Source organism: Antennarius striatus, chromosome 1 (genome assembly GCF_040054535.1).
Source record: "Antennarius striatus isolate MH-2024 chromosome 1, ASM4005453v1, whole genome shotgun sequence".
NCBI lineage: Eukaryota > Metazoa > Chordata > Actinopteri > Lophiiformes > Antennariidae > Antennarius > Antennarius striatus.
Window position 1 is genome coordinate 26,656,973 of NC_090776.1, and position 21,833 is coordinate 26,678,805.

The window sequence follows — 21,833 nt, forward strand, 5'->3', positions numbered from 1 at the left end:
CAAGGAGAGAATACAGAGGAGTGACCTGCAATACCAGTCAGATAATAAATCTAAAACAGCAATAAAGACTGGGAGGAGAAACCTGGTCAGTGTCACTGCCAGGGGCGGCTCTAGCATCTACGGAAGTCCTGTCCATCAGTATCAATCAGTCCTGACCCCCATCTCTATTTCTATCCTGAGGAAGGGAGCCTTTTGGAACATCTCATTTGAAGTCTCTGATCTGAGGAACATTACTAACGGCAGAGAGCAGTAATGGAACAAAGAACTGCAACGACGTCAGTGCACATTTAAGAATACATGTACACCGTAGGTCTGCCAATGTTGCCTCAAAAATACCGCAGCAGGCGATTAAAAAATGTACGCCAACTTCTTATAGCAAAAAAATTAGTAACCAGGATATTGCAAATCATTCAACTCAGGTTGTACCAGCAATCTGTTTCTGTGGCACGTCAGTTTTGAAGTGAAAAGACAGTTAATTTACAGTAGTTAGGAAAGCCCTGGTATGAGGAAGGTGGCCAAACTAGATTGAGGAAAGGTACAGTGGTACTTCTAGTTACAAAATTAATTGGTTCCGGAAGAAATTACGTAAGTAGAAAATTACGTAAGTAGAGACGCTTTTTCAATGCAAATGCTCTAATCCGTTCCAAGCCCCCACAAATTACGACATAAATGTTTTATAAAGGATAAAAATGCATCAAAACATGTAACAAATGCATGTTACGATTAGATTATTGCACAATAAATGAGAGTTGTGCATAACGTAAAAAACAAAGAATAGAGTAAATAGTAATAATGATGGTCATTTACCTTTTAACTGCTGTCCTCATTGTTTTTTGCCCTCTTTCGTTCATGCGCTCCTATCTCACGATGCTGAACAACAGAGTGAATTCCAGTTCTCCTCTTGAACTTCTCCAAACACCCATGTGATGCCTTAAACTCCTTAAACTTCATTTTGTTTTAATAACGTGGCGACTGTAGATACACTACGGCTATATTCTTTGGAGAGATCAACCAAACACATCCCTTTCTCATGCTTTTCTATGATCTCTTGCTTTGTTTGTATTGCCAAAAAAAGTCTTTTCTTCGTCTTTTCTTTTCATTTTTCTCTGTCACTTTCTTGGGGTCCATAGCGAATACCTACTCAAAAAGTTATTCTATTTACGCAAAACTATCAGACTACCTAACGGGTTGAGTGCCGAATGCCGAAGTCACTGCATAAACATCGATCTAGCTCCACACAGAGGTGGAGTGGCATCCCTCTTAGCCAATGGGATGCTAGGAAGATACGTAATAGGTAATAGCCAATGCGTTCAGGAACCTGTGGGAGATTTGAGTATCATACTGTGTTTTTACATTACGTTAGTCGAAATTTCTTTCGTAAGTAGAGGCAATATTTTCCTGCTGAGATATTTCATAAGTAGAACATTTCATAAGTAGAGACATTCGTAAGTAGAGGTATCACTGTATTTTAAGTGAGCTGCTGTTGTCACAAAAAGCTCCAAAACCAGTTTCCCATTTGCCTTTTGGGGCTTAGTCTAATTTGCACCCATATTTAACTATATAAGATCAAGTTTAAGACACAATAAGACACGAGTATCAATGATCAAGCTCTCATGCATTTTTCATACATCAAATCAGTACACTGATTTGCGTGTTATATGCTTGAATGAAAGGGTTAGACTATATATTAATATTCACTATAAATGTGAATATTAATTCACATTTAGTTAAATAAACATATCCCCTTTTGTAAAGGATGAAGGAAGGTAATAACACTCAATATCATCGGGTCTTTTCTTCAGACTAAGAGGGGAAACTGCATTTATGCCAAATGACTGGAGAAGTCACTGATACTTATTGGTAGGGTTAGTATCACTTTCAACTACCTGTAGTCTCCATTCAAACAGCACAATGTTGACACTGTGTTGAGTTTGTAAGAGAGATTGGTGAAAAAGATAAGAAAGTAACCATCCTACCATTGTCACCAGCCTCCAGGCTGCTTTCTATGTGTGTCCAGCAGCTTCACTATGTAAGACCTGGCTATCCAAGAAAGGCTCTCTTGCCACTCCCGATGCAGATGCAAGGCCCCCTCAGTGAACCTTTCCATCCATATCAGAGCTTGGCCCTACTTTTGGGTTAAACTAAGCATTAGGTTTTAGATGTTGGTCAAGGCAACTTTCACATGTAGATTACCAGTCAATCAACAATATTCTGGTAGTCCACCTCCCCTTATACAGCAGGAGATAATCTCTTCAGTTCGAACAAATTAAATGTTGATACCCTGTTAGCCAATACTCATATAAAGCACCTCCCCAAATCCTTTACAACACCTACCACAATGACCTATTAGAACCAACAAATGTTACCTATTAACAGCATCTTATTGGCTGGTTCAAAATGCTGGCATCTCAAAATATGTCAATCATATCAAAAGATGTCAATCATAGCTTCCTTATGATATACAACAGAGACTGATCAGTGACTCATATGATGCTCTCCAGTTTAAAACTTCTCAAGCAGCCAGCTCAAACTAGTTGAGAGAAAGCCACTAAGAATCATTAACTATTACTGACAATTATCTAAACAGGTTGGATTCTCACGAACGTCAGTTTAATTATTTCTATTCTAATAAATTGCAAAAGGGCCTAAACTATCATTATATAGCAACCAGGGACAGCTTTCTACATCTCTGGATGTTAATCATGCTGCAAAAGACCATTAGAACTATTAGGAATCCTAAAATTAACATGGGGATAGTGAGGAGCAGACAGTCATCCTCTGATGCCTTGCCTGTTCAGCAAACACACTATCAGCAATTTCTTCACACGTCAGTGCACATGAACAGCACAGGCAGCCTGTGAGCGTCACAGTGCTGGGTGTTGACACAGACAGGCTCATTCGCTGAGCTATGGTTCATGGCCCCATTTCAATCAAGGACCACTGGAAATGACCAAATGGGGTTTGTGGATGGGCAGACCCCTAGTTTAGGTGTTGCCTCCTGCCAGCAGGGAAACAGTACCGGCAGTACTTAAAACAGTTTGTGTTTTTGACTGAAGAGGATAAGCTTTGTTTCAGAAGCAGGAGGAAATATAATGGGTCTGCTGTCGATTACAGCACACTATAGAGGCCTTCAAACAGTTATGATGTGTTTATGACATTAGGGTAAGTGCATATACAGAAAATGTGACATTTGTAAAATAATGTCAAACAACACTTCTGTGTTGTCAATGACAAAGAGAGACTCGGCCAGCTTTGTAAGGCATGGATACAAACAGGTGCTCTTGATTCAAATATGTAAATTCTTTCTGCTGCCATTGGTAATATAGGTATATGCTTAAAATGTTTATTCATATTTAGCACTGCCAATATCCACAAAATATTATCAAAAAGAAAACACCTACATGTATAGGTGTACACATCCTTTTCACATGTTTTGCTTTTGCTGCAGGTCATGTGTCATTCACAGGCCAAACAGGGTGGATGCTGCTAAGTTACGAGCCAACTGAGGTCCAGGAACTGCCTGAAGCCTGTTACAGCCAGCTAATGCATTCTCCTAACCTCCCCCCTCACTTCTCTTCTCCCTTTCACGCTCTTCGTCTCTATGTTTCCCTCTCTTTATTTCCTACTCCTCTCTCCATCTTCCAACCCCCTTCCCTCAAGAGGTAACCAGTCTTCACCACCACGCTCTTTTCCTCCCACCCACTTTGTCACATGTGCACGTGCACTCACACACATAGAAACTGCGGTAGTTACCACAACATCGTGCAACCTCCCCCACACTCCAGCAAGGCAGTGTGTAAGTGCCTCTGGCTTGCCCTGACCCACATCTTGATATAGCCCTAAGTATGCTTACAGCTAAGTCCTGAAGACACTCCTGCCACTCTTAGCCTAATCAGGCCTGACCTGCTGTCGGTGCACAGGGCAGATAGACAGACGAGGCTGGACAGACCATCAACATTCTCATAAGGCTTTCGGACGGTCCTTGGTACAGCCTCTCCACCTTCCCTCATTCCACCTCTGATTGCAGGTTTCCTACTTGTCAAACACATGTTCTATGAGGTATAGTTCATTAAACATTATATAAGCGCCAATATTCTGTTCCATGCCACACTGAGAACGCAAAACTTCACATTATATTAGCGAACTATTAATCCAGAAATGCACTTATTTCTTCACTTCAATTTATGAAAAAGAGAGCATGCATCGGTTGTATTGATATAGATCAAGGGTAATGTCTACAGCTATATCAACAGCATTACTAAATATCTTGCCATGCAAATATATCCTTTCTACTATATTCTTTAAGAAGCAAAATATGGAAATGCATATTTGTAACATTGAATTACCTTCTCTTCCTTGCATTCAACAGGTGGCAGTTTCCGTTGCTCATGTGCCCTGTTCTGGGGGGAATTGGCCCATGAACAGTTTGATTCATCATGTTGGTTGAAAGCAGCCTCCAGCTGGGGCAGTAGATCAGGCAGGAGGTCTGGAGGTTCCAGGCTCTCTAAACCTCCATCCTGGGCTTCAGATGGCAGAAGATTGGCTTCTAAAGCTTGATATCCATTAGTGTTAATGGTCCTGCAGGTCTCGGGATGTTCAGGAGTCATTTGGTTGCTTATGTTGGAGTAGCAGTTCATAGATTCAACAAATATCTCTGACTTGCAGTTCCCCTGGGTTTCTCCCGAACACCGTAGAGCCCGGAAAGGGCATTCCTCTCCTTGGCTAATTGGGAGCCTAGGGTGCTGCTGATTAATAACTGCAGCAGATGGAAATTGACAGCCTGCTCCTGAGATTTCAGGCACTGTCGAAGTCAGGGGTGCAGTGTTGGTGTGGGGCCTTGACACAGACGTTATGGACAAAGACTGCTGATTCAGACTCTGTATTTCTGGCTCTCCAGGGTAGACAGGGTACTGAGCCGGCTGGTATGTGGTGGCAGAGCTCACTGAGCATGTGGGCATTGAGTGAAGCACTGACCCACGTACAGGGAAGGCAAGGTTAGGGTCCTCTAGGCCTGATCTAGAGAAGGCTTGACTTCTCCTTGTTAACTGGTAGCTTCCATGCTGCTGCTGTGCTTGTAAGCAGGTCCCACTTAGAGAGGCAGGACTTTGACTATCTAAATAAGACTTATTTGGGAGGGTCCTCAGATGGAACCTTGTCCCTTCTACATTTTGTTGGTGCTGGACATGCTGCTGAGAATGGTGAACTTGCTGCTGGCTCCGAGGTTGGCCTCCCTGGTGGAAGGAGATATTGTGATGCTGTAGTTGCTGCAGGGACATAGTCTGTGTGTTAATTTGTTGGTGCTGGTGCTGACTTAACAGCTGCTGTTGATGACTTTGCTGTTGTTGCAGCTGCTGCAGCATTCTGTGCTGTTGCTCCTGTTGTTGATGACACGGATGGTGTTGGTGTGTTTGTCGTCTAACATGAAGTTGCTGGTTATGCATTTGTTGCTGTTGTTGCTGTTGATGACAAAGCTGTTGTTGCTGCTGTTGAGGTAAAGGATGGTACATATTCCCATTCTGCTCTTGGTTACCCCACATTGGACTGCTACTGTTACAGAACAGCCCATTGGATTGAGGTACTTGACTCATTGCAGCATCATGATACCGGCTATGTTGGTCTCCAATCATACCACTGCCTCCACCAGGACCACAAAATGCCTGCCCAATAGAATCTTGTACCTTCATGCCAATATAGTTGCCCATCTGCTCACTGTAAGACGGCATAGCTTGTTTAGAAGAAACTGGTGGCATCATGTTTTGGTGCTTCCCTGGGCCAAGAGGCTCCACTTGGAGGGGCTCAAAATCAGCACCAAGGTTCAACTCGTCCACGAGTGATGGTGCTGAAGGGAAACCATCCTCATCCAGCCCTTCCAAACCCCCAACAAAGAGGTTGGGGTCAGTAAAGAAGTCCATAGCCAGGTCCGTAGGTTGACAGGAAGCTTTCAAACTCCACTGGTTCCAATGAGCCTCAGAGTCTATAAAGTCTCACCGTGTCCACTACATTGTGTTGCTGTCCAAAACAAAAGAAGACAAAGACATATTAAAATACAAGACTGACAATGGAAAGCTGTGTTATTACAAAGTCATGAGAAACATGCAAGTCAAATCTGAGACCATCATCAAAATCAATGAACCATAACAAAAATTTTAAAAAAATTCAGTTTGATATAACATGACAAATTATATTTTTTCCCTCAAATGCATCGATTTCATCATCAATTTCCTAATCCAAGATATTTCCAAATAAACTGGTGGAATTTAATCCTTGTGGGCCACAAAAATGCTAAAGGCAGGTAATGGCAAGGTCAGAAAGATCTGGGAGAAATTTAGTACTGCTGTCAATTATCTAACAGCTCTGCCTTCCATGTGCGTAGAAAAGAAGCTGGTATAAACCAACAGCCAGTCATAAGTAAGTGCCTCTTCCTGTTACACCTCATTTGCCCCATTCACACACACATACACACACACACACACACACACACACACACACACACACACACACACACACACACACACACACACACACACACACACATTTCAGCCCCCACCCCACCCCCACAGCCAATGAAGCTGCATGCCCTGCTACTGCAGAGTGTGTGGGAGGTACAGACAGCTGATAGAATTTCAACAGCCAGGGATACAGGAAGATGAGTTCCTTTGAATTTGTGTGACTGTGTTCTCCAACCACAGACCAGCGGAAGATGACAGAAGCTTACCTAGGTCAGTCATTATGCTGTGTACACAGTTACATAAAGGCACACGAGAGCACAGATACAATATGAGTCCAACTCATACAGATACTTACTTTTTCCATTGGTTAATATTATTTAACTGACATCCAGACGGAGAGACTTATGTATACTAGTTACAGTTAATATTTTTTCTGTACAGAAGAGGCAAACAAAAACAGCAGCCGCCATTAATTTGAACGTAGCTGACATTGTAATGGTATACTGTTCAAAGTTATCTCATTATTTGGAGTTAAATGACATATGTTTTGCTTTACAGATGAGTTATTATCCTTAAATGCAAAAAGTCATCTTTTTGCAGAATACATATGTAGTTGTACATTCTGAGAACACAGTTGTAGCACAAACCCGTGTAGTGGTCTCGTATTAAATAACTTCTGACCCAGGACCCTACTCTACAAAAGTTTATCAACAGGTCATGAAAACCTGAAAAAATCTTTAGTCTTTAATTCTTAAAGGTCTCATATAATGTTTTTTTTTAATTAACTACACACACCTGCCAGACATCTAACTACCCTGTATTTGAAATGTATTGCCCCAAACCGATCCGTGGTTCTGAAAGTTCCAATGTCATAAGTTGCTGAAATGAGTTCCCGGGAGAATTGGGTTGTTTCTCTGGCCTGGCGATTAAATGTTAATGAGCTCCCTCTGTCAACGCCTGCTTCATGCCCCTGTTGATGTGAGGCACATGTGCCACTGTGCATATGAGAGCATGCACTTATGACCACCGGCTCCGTTCATTTGTACTTCTTTTTAAAAACTTTGTTCCTACGTACAACTCTTATTCCTCTATTATTCTTCTCTCTTGTTTTTCATTACACCGGATAACTTTTCATTTTTCTAATCATTGAGGCAATTTCACTCAGCCAATTGTAACAACTCTATGACATATTGTGTACACCCAAGATCAGCTGATCTAACTGAAGCCAACCAGCATTCTTTTCAAAGACCGACAAACAACTTCAAGGAATTGTGGGGGAAAACATACAGTAGCTTCTTTGAAGATGGGAAAAGACACACACATACACATCGACGGAACAAATTGGCGCTAACTACTGCAGTTAACCAAATACAACATGACTTCAGTCACGCTCATCAACTGTAAAAGTGTGTGTGTGTGTGTGTGTGTGTGTGTGTGTGTGTGTGTGTGTGTGTGTGTGTGTGTGTGTGTGTGTGTGTGTGTGTGTGTGTGTGTGTGTGTGTGTGTGTGTTTGCTATTACGCTGGGGATACATTGGACACGAACACCCGGGCAGGCTACACATACACAGACCGATGAGGAGGTTAGGATCTTTCCCAGCGAACATCTAAGGCGAAGAAATGTAAAAACTGGATGAATTTCAACCTACAGCCACTTGTGTAAGCATCCATTTCTGATTTGAAATTTTCAAGTCACCAGTTCACCTGCTTGTGTTTGGACTGTGGGAGGAAACCAAAGCACCCAGGGGGAAAAAAACCCCCACAGAGGATCAAAAAGTTTTTTTCTTTTTCTGACGAAGCAGCACACAGAGGCCTAGGCTGCCAGCAGGTCACAAGCCAAACGTTACTGTGTCATATTCTGAGTTGTAACCTGCCTCTGCACTCACACAGGTTGTTTTGTGGCTGCATTCACTGCTTGCAGGTAAAGTTAGAGCAATTTCTGTGAAAGAAAAATCATAACTCAAGCCATTAATTTCAAATGAAAAGTTTTTCACCACAGAGCATAATGTTGCTCATATGATAAGCGAATAGTGAAGCAAAAACCCTTTATTCACTATTTTATTATTTGTTAGTTATATAGAATATCTGAAAAGGATATGTATTAATTTTTTTCAATATTTTTCTCTTGAAACAATGAGGATGTGATTTAATTTTGAGTAAGACACAAAGTACAATGTATTTCCAAAGTGGTTTTTTTTGCAGCTTTGGATAAACTCAACAATACACTATGAGTGGTTTCTTTATCATTAAAGAAAATTAAAAAAAATAAAAAGATGAGCTGAAACCAAATTTTCATACTAAACTGGACTGAACAAATAATGGGTTGCAGTTCAACAAGGTGGGTTTCACTGATCAAGAAGAAATACTTTTTGCTTGAAAATGAATGAAGGGTGGAACATGAGCCTCATGCCATCAAGTTTTCCCAATTAAACTCAAAATATAGCAAGAACCAATGCAGTCAGAGACTGCAACATCCCGCAACACCCCTGAAATAAAATTTTTACCCTGACCTACTTGCATAGGTTCAAGATCAAAGCTAGTGCTTTGATCTACGGTCTTACACTGGCCTTCTCCCTCATCGTTCTATCTAATCCGGTTCCTGAGTATACAAAAGTTCAAATTTGTCCTTGACCTAGTTTTCTCAAGGTCAAGATCATCATCTCATTTTCATCCCCTTTGCTACCTGAGTAATGTGCTTTTTGTTTCATCTTTCTATGTGCAACGGTTGCGAAGATATTTGGTGGACTAACGGACGGACGGACTAACGTGCGAACACACAAACGCTGACAATTACAATACATCACCGCTTTGAAGCAGGATGTGTAATTAAAAGGTTGCTGGTGACATAACTAGGTATGTCCACAACAATGCATTACGTGCACTTGTTCTTTCGTAGAAAACACACACGTTCAAAGTACATCTGAGTCATCCTCACCCACGTTAAAAGCTGAGAAAAAGTAAACAGTACATTTTGAGCTGCATTTGAGGATTTCAGACGAAGCAGCAACGACATCAGTGTCTTACAACAAACACAACAAAATTCTTGAGCCTGCTCACCAAAGACAATGCTAACCTTGAAAGACCCCTAATCTGGCCCTGAGGCACAAACCTGCCCCCCCCAGCCTCCTCCAGCTGTTTCCTACATAATCATCAGGAGGAGGTGGGCTCCTTCCACACACGTGCAACTCCTGCGTTATATCAACAAGAATGGACACGCAATGTGGCGAGGTCTTCATGGGACCCACACACTGCTGACATGCAAATGACCTTTTGTGCACTCCTAGGTCAAACTGTGTCAAACCAACAATGCTTGGCCAAAAAAAAAGAAGAAGAAAAAAAAGAAAAAAACTTTTGAAAAAATGACGGGACATTACTTGAAACTTCAACTTTGTGATAAAATACAAATAAATAAAAATAGTAGGTGTTGCTGTGGTTTTAAACACCCAGTTGCCAGGAGGAAAACCTACTTCTTATTACATTATCGGTAGCAGCAATTAACAACTGTTGGAAACAATGTAAACCAACAAGTTGCGATGGCCACATGTGGGACATGCGGCGACAGTTCTGCTCTTGCAAAGAGTTCTGAGTTCTCAAACGGAGACACCGGGCTCACCTCCAAGTCAGCAGCATCCTCTTCATCTGCGGTTTAGAAATGGCCTCAGCCCCCAACGGGCGGCCGAGGTGGGTGGGTGGGTGTGGGGGGGTTGATAAGACAGACGGGGCGGCAAAAGTGTTGCGATACTTTGAAGACAACAGTTCATCCAAAGTGTGAGGAAAACGACAGCAGACGGGACCCTCTGATGGGGGGGGGGGTTTAAAATGTCCCGTCCGTGTGAGCAGAGACGTGCCACACGTGCTCTTTGACCGACCCCCCCCCCCCACTCCGGTAGCCACAGGATCCGAGAGGTGTCGTGACGCTCTCCTCGCTGAGGAGGAAGATGAGGGGGTGGAGGCCGGAGATAGGAGAGGAAAAAGGTCGGCGGTGATGGTGTGCGTGATAATACAACTAGTTCCCCCCCCCGGACACGTTGCGTTTACATTGGGGGGGGGAAAAAAAAAAAAGAAGCTCCGAATATGTCGGCACCAACAACAGTTCCTGCGTCCACATCGGAGCGCGGTGCTGACCGAAGCTCGGCAGGTCGCTGTCAGTTCAGGACCACCATGACCAAAACCTCGAGTGGGGACTACTTTGGACCCACGCTAATATCCATTCAAGCAGCAAACTGAGAAAAAGCCACGACGTTTCCTGCTTTTCTATGGGAAGTCACGCGAAACTAGTACGGACAAGTTTGGCAAGTCGACAGTCTTATTTCTGTCGGGAAGACACACACTCAGCAAAGCGATGTGTCATCAGACAGCTGCGGCCGGACCCAGTCACTAAATGTCAAAAAAAAAATTGACAACTCCTCACCTAAATAGAACAGAAGCCAATGACTTATTAACAGAAATGTATAAAACAAGTGTAATTTCTTACCTGAAAGCGAACCAAAAAGTGCGACAGCAGCCGTCAGCGTAGGAAGAGTGTTATCAGCGAAGTTATGACTGTGTTGTTAGTTGTACTCCTGCTGGCGAGCGCGGCGCAGCAGCTCTACCGCTGCTGCTGACGTGACCGTGATAAACACCACATTTGCATAAAAGTGACATCCCGTCTGATTGGCCCGCTGACAATTTTGCCACAGTTTCACCTTTTCCGCGTCAAATTAAAATCCAGCCAGCCCAGTCCAAGTGTTTTCAACGCTATGACGCCCCCAAACAGCACCGGGCAGCGGGTGATTAAATGACGGCTTTCTGTCTAAAGTCCTTATCTTTGACAGAGTGCATAAGATGGCCGCGCACCATTAACAGCCAATCCGGACGGGGTTTACTTTTGCACATGCACCGGAGGCTTTCTTCAACGCGAAAAACCTGACAGGAGAGCGTGTGAGCTGCGCTCCACCGTGGATGCGTGTCTCCATCTGGTGGCGCGCTGGGCGGACGCGGCGCTCCCCACAATTAGGACGAATTAGGTCTTCAGAAAAAAACGTCAGGGAGTTTTAATATTCTAGGGCATACTTGTAAAATTAGAATTATCTGTCATATCCCAATTTTGCCAGTTATTCTAGGTGTTTTTTTTGTTGTTGTCATGGCTACTGTTTAGTAAATACCCAATACAAACAAGTTTCTATCCCCTTGGCTCAATAATATGGGTTTAAATTCTCCTTCATTCGGAATTGGTCAGAGCAAACTAAATAGCAGATATCGTAGAAATAGATAAGTTAAAAAATACTTCAGATAACTAATTTACTTCATGTTTGCTAAACATTTTCAGTATCACCCCACAACTGCAAAGAAATGATTGCATTTTTAATGTTTGATAATTTTTATTGATTTTAGGACAATTTCAGAAAAAAAAAAATACTTCAAGCTAACAAATCTGGTGTGTGAAGATGCTGACAGACCAAAGACGGTGTTAACCACATAGATTTTGTTACATCCACAGCCGCTATAAATAGATGGAACAGGTTTCAGCACCATATCTGCAACTGTAGTTATTTAATTCTGGGATTTCTGCACATTCATACAACCCTTTAGTTTTGATTTTACTTGCATATTCAAAGCTGCTAGGCACTATTACTATAAATTTAGCCAGAGCGCTCTACAAATGAAGACATCATACATAAAATGATATTTTGTCTGGCACAACAGAGAAAGTTCTTTCTTGTACTAGGATAAAACATTTGGTAGTGCTCCAGAAATAGTTAAAGGAAACCTAATCAAAATAAATTTTGGATTTTCCATGAAACCCATGGATGAATGAGATCATCCTTTAACTTGCAGAGATGTAAGAAAGTAATTACGAACACCACCATGAAAAACAAAATCATAGAAACTTCAAGCAATGCTGTCGATATCCTTTGTTTGCAGTCAAAGCTTCGCAAAACAATCATCAAACCTTTAATAACCGTTACATAAAACATTAAAAATGATTTTTTAAAAATCTGATAAAATGTCTGTGCGTACTAATTTAGCATTTTAATTAAAAAAAACCTTTTCCTGCTCTGCCTTAATATATATTAGGAACTATGTAAGACATTAGTTTACACAGTGGAATTAAAAAGAAACCTTCCAATATGAGACAAACAAACCCATCATAACAATCGAAGGGAAGGGGGGTGTCTTAGGATATCTCAATCACATACTTGTGATGAAATATGAAACTGACAAATCAGCAGTCCTGAGCAAATCTCAACAAGTGGTACAGATCATACAGTCCACTATACTTACCATATGAACGCAAACTGCTTTGCTCATACTTTTCAGCTCCTTGTGGGACAGTGTTAAATGTCACCCAACACAACAAGTGCCTGGATCCCAAACTGAAAGCTCTTCGATTGCAGTGTTGCCTAAATGATCCAAAGACTTCAGTTTGTCATTGTCGTTTTACACATCATCCAAACTTTACTTGATCTAAAGCTGTTTGAGGAAAGAAATACAATAAAGCTTTTAAAGCTGAGCTATAATGTTGACACTTCCTACAAAGTTCCCTCCAACTGTTTTTCAAGGAGCCAGTTCACATCAACAGCTGAGAAAAGGGAGTTGCATGACATCTGATGCATGTGCCTCTCTCTCGTGGTTGAGCATCGACACTGGAGTTTCAGCTCTGAGAGGTGTCGTCTTTACTGAAAGGCTGTGTCGATCCAGGCTTCACCCAAGACAACCCAGACACCTGCACTCCCTTGTGGTGATCCTCAGGTCGTCTCTAAACCAACACAGGCAAATTAGGAGTTGCATAACAGAAAAGATTGACCAATCAAAGTGGATCTGGTTCATCGGGCAGCCTCACCAAACTCTCAAGGTTTTAAACACAGTAGACATGCATTATCTCCGACAGCCAACAGCTCAGGGAGGGTAAACTTCTTACCTTGTATGTGAACATATGGTCTTTTGCTTCATCATGAACTGCTGGGTTCCACGGAGAAAAACTAGACAAATAGCAAAAAAGTGGAAAATTGAACCATTCAGAGATCCAATACACATGGTGCGTTTTGTCGTAAAAGTAAGGGTTGCGGAATGTACCTTATTGCGTAGGGATCATCTATTTTGGGTGGGTCAAAAAGATGACTGTTGCATAGTTTCACACTATCCACCACTTTGCTTTTGAACAAATGAACATCCTTTTCATATCTGAAAGGAAAAACACAATTTGCTTTGTGACACACAAGACAAGGGTTACTGAAACAAAAGTGAGCTTTGTTCAAGAAAGAACACATGATTCTTGTAATGTAAATTACCAAGACATTTAATCAAAGCTCCTTTAAAATTACCTCACGCCCTTTGCTTTTATGTAGTGCATCTGTCATACCATCCTGACTACTCAGATGAGTTTAAGAACAGCTTGTGCAGGACAGCTTTCTGGGACAATCAAACTGAAGCACTTGTCTTTGTTAGTTTTATTTACAGAAATGTTACGAGGAATTTTGCCTGAGCCACCTCAGCTGGCTCCGCTTGAGGCGGAGGAGCAGCAGCTCTACTCCGAGCTCCTCACCCTATCTCTAAGGATGCGCCCAGCCACTCTACGGAGGAAAGTCATTTCCGCCGCTTGTATTTGGGATCTTGTCCTTTCGGTCATGACCCAAAGCTCATGACCATAGTTGAGAGTGGGAACGTAGATTGACCGGTAAATCGAGAGCTTCGTCATGCGACTCAGCTCCTTCTTCACCACGACAGACCTATACAGCGACCGCATTACTATGGAAGCTGCACCGATCCATCTGTCAATCTCACGTCCTATCCTTCCCTCAGTCGTGAACAAGAGAGAAATCTTATTAAATTCTGTCCAATGGTTTTTGAGATGCTTTTTAATCCCATCAAGTTGTCACATAAAGATGTATGAGTAGTACAGGCAAGGACAGGAGTTCCTTTTGATTTCTTTCCCATCATAAAAAATGTAAAGACAAACCTGAGGAATACACTGACAGTGTTCTAATCTTGCTTCTTCATATCTGTATTGCAAAACACTTTTCCAAAGCGCATTTGAAAATGCAAATGTTTTGCCTAATAGGAGAATAAATAGTCTCCTTGTTTTCAGTTTTGTCACCATTTAATATAGATTTATACTTTAACATTAATGATAGAAGATTCGGAAACATACAGCACAGCAGCTTCTGGATTGAGTGGTTCTGTGGTATTGATCTTGTAGAACACTGCCCGTGCGTACATCAGGACTTGCCAGATGTGGTTGTGATTACGTCTGCAAGAGAACACAAGCAGTAATCATCACTGAATTGTTAATATTTTCATTTCCATGAACACAAAGGTGAATACCCTTCCAAGACAAAACCAATTGCATCTACAGACTTAATTTAAATGACATAAAGAACAAGGTATTATAAAGACATCCCTATGTTACTCTCCCTCCAAGATCAGATTTTAGATTTATCTGTAAAGTCTTACAAAATTGTGTCCATTCAGTTTAATTCAATTCAAAAGATGCCTCTGCAGAAAATGCTGAACTGGATAATTTGTCCAAGAGGAGCACTAACTTAGACAGAAATGTTCAAGAGCAGCAAGCCGGTGTTTGTGTGGGAGTACCTCCATTTGGTGAAAGCTCTTCTGACATCAAGTTCTCCAGATACAGGGTCGACAAGAGGATGGAAGACAGGGATGTCAAATATTAATTTCTGAAACAAATCACAAAAGGAAGGGATGGTGAAGAATTTTGCCCTTTTTCTGTCAATCAACAAAATTTTACAACTGTGGATTAAAACAAAGCACTATTTTCAAGCGTAATGATCAAACTTTAGGGCCTAATTTGTGCCTCTTAAGACTCGTACTCCATAAAAGTCATCATATCCCAAGGCTTCTGTAGCAAAAATTGTTATTTTTGAAAACAGAGCTTTTATTATGCACACACGGAGTTTCTGGCCACTGAAAATGGCCTGTTTGGTGAATACTTTTAAGAACGCCATTTTCACATATGCATGTGGATAAGATTAAAAAAAAAAAATTGGATGCTGTCACATGTTTGCGCTTGGGTTGGTGTGGCGTCAAACTTTGTGCTGTTTTGTTTACATGCTGACTGTTCATGAGATATTCTACGCGATAGCAGACAGGGACCAAAATAGAGTTGCTTTTAAAAATACTGACCACCCCCTTCACGTTTACAGATCAATGTAGTTATTATTCTGCCACACTGAGAAACAGACACATCAAGACTGCACTGCGGAATGCAATGTCCTACATGTTTCATGTCACAGTAGAAACTGCTCGGCAGGAAGGAATTATTAGTAAGCAAGTTTAATTCAAATATCTTTTAAACCATAACATTGGCAGTAGACTCTGCGCAGTGTTTCAACTGCGTTTTTGCGTTTTCTTGCAGGGGGACAAGTTTTCATAAATGCGCCCATGTGGACAAGATTGTTTGGGAAACATTTTCAAAAGTACTCATCTTTGTGTAGCAAGGGTCTGAATGTATGTAGTTGAACTATTTCACTACACTTTTACTGTACTTGTTATTGAATTTATAACCTGCTTGCCCATCTATGGCTTTCTGCTACTTCTGATATGATTTACATTTGTGTTTGTGACAGTGGCTGACTGATTAAAAAAACAACCATATTGATCAACAATCACTTTCTGATTATAGCAGAAAACTTCATCAACTCTTTCATCTCTGTCAATTTAGGCTATTCACGTTCCCCTCACACCAACCCAAGATGACACAGCTTTCAGTGTGGTAGTCCTTACCTTCTGGGACCTACTCCCAGCTGGGATTTGTATACACCATATTTTTTTATTTTTTTTTATTTCAATCATTAATTTATAAACCAAGCATCAACTTGTAGGTCACTTATGACTAAACATTGTTTTCAAAAACAGGAAACAGATAACAAAACCAAAAGTAAAAACAAGTGTTATACTTACAGGACACTCTCCATCGGGATAGTTATCTGGAATATACACAGTGAATTTGAAGACTCCATCCTGGTACAAGCCATGTCTGATGAATATGACCCCAAACCACACTAAACAATGGGAGACACATTATGTCAGAATGTTGAGTCCACTGTAACTGGTATTAATCATGTTGAAGTTTATCTTTTATTCAGAAAATAATGACAATTTTTATTGTAGCCACTTTATTGTTGTTATACTATGTTTTGTTTTTTAAGTTAAATCTTGCAAAGTAGATACAGATTATTCTAGATGTTATCCAAGAGTAGACATTTTTTATTATGTACTTCAAACATACATGAAGATAGAAACAGAAGGTGCTTACTTAACGCTGATTTGTAAGATGGCTGTACATAAATTCCAGGGAGTTTCTGCTTAATCACTAATGTGCTGCAAATTGGAAGATAAAAAGATTAGATTAATATATAGGGAAGAAATTTTCTATCAAGTATCATTTCTAAAAAGACTTTATTTGATCATGTCTACATCTCTTAAAATAATTTATATAACATAATATAGAGAATACTATATTATGTAAGACGGACAGACACAGATGGGCAGACAGACAGGCAGACACACATAGGACTGATACTCACAACTCAGCTAGCAGAGAGTACTCCAAGTAAAATGGACCGTAAGAGGCATGCATGCCATTTGCTGACTGAGCAGGGTTGACCACTGAAGCTGGTTTGGTAATAGGCGCTGCATTCTTCGGAATGGGTGGAAGCTGCTTTTTGCCAAAGGACAGACGGGCTGGACTGGTTCTCTGCTCTCCACGACCAGTTTGTTCCTCGTTGTCAGATCTCTGCTATGTGGTATGAGAAATATAACAAGAATCTCAACACACCAGCTGTGTAAAAAAAACATTTGTAAACAAAGGCTGAGGGGAAACTTTAAAATACAGATAAAAGTTACCATTTTACCATTACACCCACCTAAGATTAGATCAACTGACCAGGATTGTAACCACATACAGTAATCCCTCGCTTATTTGCGCTTCAAGAGGCACGGCTTCACTACATCGCAGATTTTTAGTAGTCACGTGATACCGTATGTGTATGTTATTGGCTCACAGTTCCTACTGCGACTTTTCTTCAATGCAAAAATGCTTTAAGCAGTCTGTAAGCGCGTGGCAAAAGAAAATTTTGATATAATAGACTCTTTATTAATCCCGGAGGAAATTGAACATAGCCACTGCTCAGGCATACATAACAAATAAATACTGGATCAACACCAGGAGAAAAAAGAAACAATGACACCACAGGACAGGACATACAAGACAAACACTACACTAACAGACACATACAGCACTAACAGCACATATAGTAAAATAAAAATTTAAAAAAGGTGGTTTGATATCAGTATGGGGAGGGTTCATAAACTTTTAACAAAAATAGTAAAATATTTCTTTGCTACAGTGCCTTGCGAAAGTATTGGCCCCCCAAAAACTTGTTGACATTTTGCCACATGTCAGGCTTCAAACTTAAAGAAAACAAACTAAAAATATTTTTCAAGAATCAACAACATGTGAGACACAATCGTGAAGTGGAACGAGATTTATTAAAATTTTATATTGTGTTAACATATAAAAAATTAAAAGATGTGCAAATTTGAGCCCAAATGACGCAGATGCACTCTGTTTGTCATTGTTGGTCATTTAGGTCAACACTGGATCATTCAGAAGTCATCAGGGAACTTCTGGAGCCGGTTAGCTGAGCTGAGTAAACAGGAGGCCAATACTTTTGCACATCCTACTTTTCAGTTTTTTTATTTGTAAACACAATATAAAATGGAAAAAAAAATGTTTTTGTGAAGTGTAGATGTTGTACATATTTACATGCCTGTAAAAAAATATTTCACCATCAAAAGCCCTTTATTGATGTTATTTTTTGTTGTTTAATAGGAGACCACTGTTGAGATATTTTTAGAATTCACTGACGCAAAAAATGGGAGCATCAAATTATCTGTTCTGCTTGACACAGCTTTGACAAAATGCTCATTATCTCGCTTTTTTTGGTCAAGAACTGCTGTCTTTGATGAAACTAGCCAATGTTCCACTAGCAATTGATCAAGAATGGGAAATAGAATATTTTTTAAACGATGTAAGTCGAGAGTATAGTTTCAGTGTCTACCTAGTCATAGAATACTGTACAATATTCTGTGGGTCTTGAAAGGTCAGACAAATTGCTGGCAGTATGGGGATCTCTGCCCTGAAAATGGCTGGCAGCCATGAGTTAAGAACATAGAACATATAGTGAGTGTGTGTGCTGTCAAATTCATGTCGTGGACCACTAGTGGCTTACGACGAAATGGGTATGTTGCTCAGTTCTGTAAAACACAATATATGACTACCTTCTCTACTACATTTCAGAGACAGGCTTTTACAAAATTAAAACATTTTAACAGTATCTTGCTTTTTGAAAACCTCAGAGTGACTAACACTGATTTTACTGTGATTAGCGATGGTTCTCAGATCACTGTGTTCAACCTCACCTTTCGGTTTGTACTGGTAGACATGCTCCAGAAGGGGTTGAGGTTCATTACTCATTCAGAGGTTCAGATTGGTGTCCCTCTTTTCATGTAGGTCCCACGACTAGTGCTGTCAATGCCATTCGATGCTGTAATGGAGTGAAAAAGAAAAATACCTAGGACCACAAGTAAAACAGTAAGTGCACACAAACACATTCAGATGACAGACTGCACTGTTTGGTTACGTGACAATTGTCCCAGCTTAGTTTCAGTGCACATGATAGAAATAATTTAGTTAATGTATATATTTCTAACAGAGTAGTAAACAATTGGTAACTAATGTAGCACTCCATTGTAATCTAACTAGAGGGATAGTTTGGATTAGCTTTCCTTCGTGCTAATTTATGAGTTGTGCCAAGTGATGTTTACGAAGTTCACGTGTCAGTCGGCCAAACGGTGGTGACAACGAAGAGTCAGTTCATATAGCGATAGCGTAGTACTCATACAGAGTAGCGTATGAGTACCACAGACTACCTGTTTGTGTATTTGGAAATACTATGCACCGACGTTACTTTACAAGACAAATGGAATTTTACCCTGCAAGCTGGAAATCTCACAACATTTTCCTTTTGTAAGTAACAATATATAATGCCTACGTCCACAAACTAATGTTGTCTCACCTGTTTTCTTCATTTCATCATAGCGTTATTTATAGCATTAGCCTACTATGTTAACATTAGCGTTGCTCACGTCTCGACTTGCGTTTCGTTCATTCTTACCCTTAATATGAAAAAAACATAGGAATTTTGCTCACGGTTTTTGATAAACAGCTGTTTAACTTCCTTCCACGGCAATGTTATCGTGTATCCCGGTCTAATTTTTACATAAAATACTCAGCTACTTGCCATTCCTTTGGGTGTCATTCCGGCTAACTGGGTAACACTTGCTAGCTAAATAGTTTGACAGACAGAGACAGGAAAGGCCAACCGAACTTGGACGGGAGTTTCCGCGTACGGCTTCTCATTGGTCAGCAAGAATACGTCGTCGCAGCTGATTTGCTGTCATTTCTGTCACATGGAGAGACAAACGGCTGTTGACACAATGAGGGTGGAGCTTTTCTGATAGCGGACTCAATTGCCAATTCAATGAAGTTCAACAGTTCAACTCCAGATTCCAGGGTTTTGTCCTCGATCAAGACGGAGCTATAATTGCAGACACACCTGATTCACAACACAACTCGTATGATCATTTCCTGATTTATGTTTATACAGTGTGTATGTGCGTGTGTGTGTGTGTGTGCGTGCGTGCGTGCGTGCGTGTGTGTGTGTGTGTGTGTGTGTGGACGTTTCGTCTCTTGGATGAGAGACAAACCGTCTACAAGAACATTCTTAACACCCAAAAAAAGGCACAGGTGTAAGTATAACACGAAACACGAAAATGGAAATCCTGAACAAGCTGACAAAAATACTTTTGCCACAAAGCCTGAGAAATATTGAATTGAATGTGTTTCCTCTGAAAAATAAGTGATTTTTAATTTTTAATTTTCAGCAACGGGACTTTTTTCATTGGAAAGAATTACCAGGCACACCACCAAACAAAAATCTTCTGGCTGTGACCCCATCAGCCCCATCCGGGATCTTCTTTCAGTCATGACCCAAAGCTCATGATCAGAGGTGAGAGTGGGAGTTAGGAGATAGAGTTTTTCCTTTGGAAAAACATCTCTTCATCTTTAGTATGCTTCACTACTTCTCGCCTCGAAATGACAGAGCAATTAACTACCTGCTTCCACCTGCATGCTGCCACCCAGTGGTATAGAAAAGTATTACATTACTCTGTTACTAGAATCCAGATTACAGCACTGACACTCAACAATTGCATGGTTTTTAGACAAATTAAGATTAAAAAGGATTATTTCCCATAAAATTGGAAAGCACTGTCTTAAAGAACCTGTTCGTAGCACAGGATATGATGATCGGACAACAAGCATAAACTACAAGCTTGGAAACTACAGATCAAAACTGCACCAGGCTGTAATGAAATAAATAAATCCTTTAATAATCCCCATAGGTAAAATACTTATTTCCGCCCTGAATATTCGCACACATATGTACATTTTACAGGCCCGCCCACGAACACACACACACGGTGCCTGTAGGCATGCAGATAATGGGAGGCAGAGTGGTGGGCAGCTCTCACGTTGGGTGCACGATGAGGAACTTGGGATGGTGCCTTGCTCAAGGGCACGTTGGCAGTAATCAGGAAGTGAACTGGCATCTCCCACTGCCAGTTAGCACTCCAAATGTTTTGGTCTTGACCTGGCGACCGTCTGACTCCAGTCCCCAGCGTTATTATTTGATCGTTTATATTAAGATTAAAGTGTAGTTATTGTAAATAATGGTCGGAAACATTAAAAACTCACAATATGTTTAATAAGTTAAAATGTTAAAAAGTCTAGTTAATTCATTGTTTATTTAGTTTGTTATTGTTAGAAGTTTAGACATAACTTTGCTATCGTTGATTGATAGTGCTGTCTTTATCCAATCATCTGAGATCAATTACTCAGGTCTTCGTCTGTACATCGAGGAGATTCGCGGTACTTTTCGTGCATGGCATTAAAGTTGATTACTGACAAAAAATATCCGTCTTCACATTTCGCTCCCTCATTGAGGGGTTAACATGATGATGATGATGATAATCATCATCATCCAGAATACTATGATGACGATGCAGATCATGCAGTTTGTGAAAAAAATAAATAGATAGATAGATAGATAGATAGATAGATAGATAGATAGATACTTTATTAATCCCGGAGGAAATTGCATTTAATCCCGGAGGAAATTGCATCCCGGAGGAAATTGCAAATAAATGGGGGGGGGGGGGCATAATCATGAAAAAATAAGCAATCAATAAGCCCTATGAGCCTGAATTCTGACCAGTTTAACACTCATATTTAAGTTTGCCCTGATGTCACTTTGTGTGGC

The 21,833-nt window shown here is 40.7% G+C and overlaps 2 protein-coding genes across 9 annotated transcripts in view; both read right to left on the reverse strand.

Moving 5' to 3' along the window:
- chd9 (chromodomain helicase DNA binding protein 9) overlaps nt 1-11,047 on the reverse strand; it is a 77,103-nt gene extending 66,056 nt beyond the window's left edge. For 2 of the 3 annotated variants that reach the window (XM_068319871.1, XM_068319862.1), the window contains exons 1-2: nt 10,922-11,045; nt 4,347-6,009 (exon numbers count right to left, since the gene is read on the reverse strand). In XM_068319871.1, the coding sequence (XP_068175972.1) occupies nt 4,347-5,912 (1,566 nt within the window). In that variant the 5' untranslated portion in view covers nt 5,913-6,009; nt 10,922-11,045. Of the gene's footprint in view, nt 1-4,346; nt 6,010-10,921 lie in introns of all 3 variants that reach the window. The other variant, XM_068319887.1, reaches the window with a different exon arrangement.
- Nucleotides 11,048-11,793: 746 nt separating this feature from the next.
- Nucleotides 11,794-19,803, reverse strand: aktip (akt interacting protein). Of its 6 annotated transcripts, none has more exons than XM_068313349.1 (10): nt 19,755-19,803; nt 18,874-18,998; nt 16,977-17,185; nt 16,706-16,770; nt 16,351-16,451; nt 15,019-15,107; nt 14,579-14,677; nt 13,504-13,611; nt 13,349-13,409; nt 11,794-13,186 (listed from the first exon to the last, which is right to left on the reverse strand). In XM_068313349.1, the coding sequence occupies exons 2-10, from the start codon at nt 18,919-18,921 to the stop codon at nt 13,082-13,084; spliced, it is 885 nt and encodes a 294-aa protein (XP_068169450.1). In that variant the 5' UTR covers nt 18,922-18,998; nt 19,755-19,803; the 3' UTR covers nt 11,794-13,081. The 6 variants fall into 6 exon arrangements, with proteins under 6 accessions (XP_068169450.1, XP_068169426.1, XP_068169435.1 ...); XM_068313325.1 differs by having other exon boundaries at nt 16,977-17,188; XM_068313334.1 differs by having other exon boundaries at nt 19,664-19,800.
- Between the last annotated feature and the right edge of the window lie 2,030 nt (nt 19,804-21,833).

What these genes read in the sequence shown, in the direction of transcription:
- aktip (XM_068313325.1), bottom strand. Translation starts at nt 18,921, where the DNA reads ATGAACCTCAACCCCTTCTGGAGCATGTCTACCAGTACAAACCGAAAG. An exon ending in CTACCAGTACAAACCGAAAG is followed by an intron (nt 17,189 to 18,873) that starts GTGAGGTTGAAC and finishes CATACCACATAG; the next exon opens with CAGAGATCTGACAACGAGGA. An exon ending in ATCCCGATGGAGAGTGTCCT is followed by an intron (nt 15,108 to 16,350) that starts GTAAGTATAACA and finishes GATTTGTTTCAG; the next exon opens with AAATTAATATTTGACATCCC.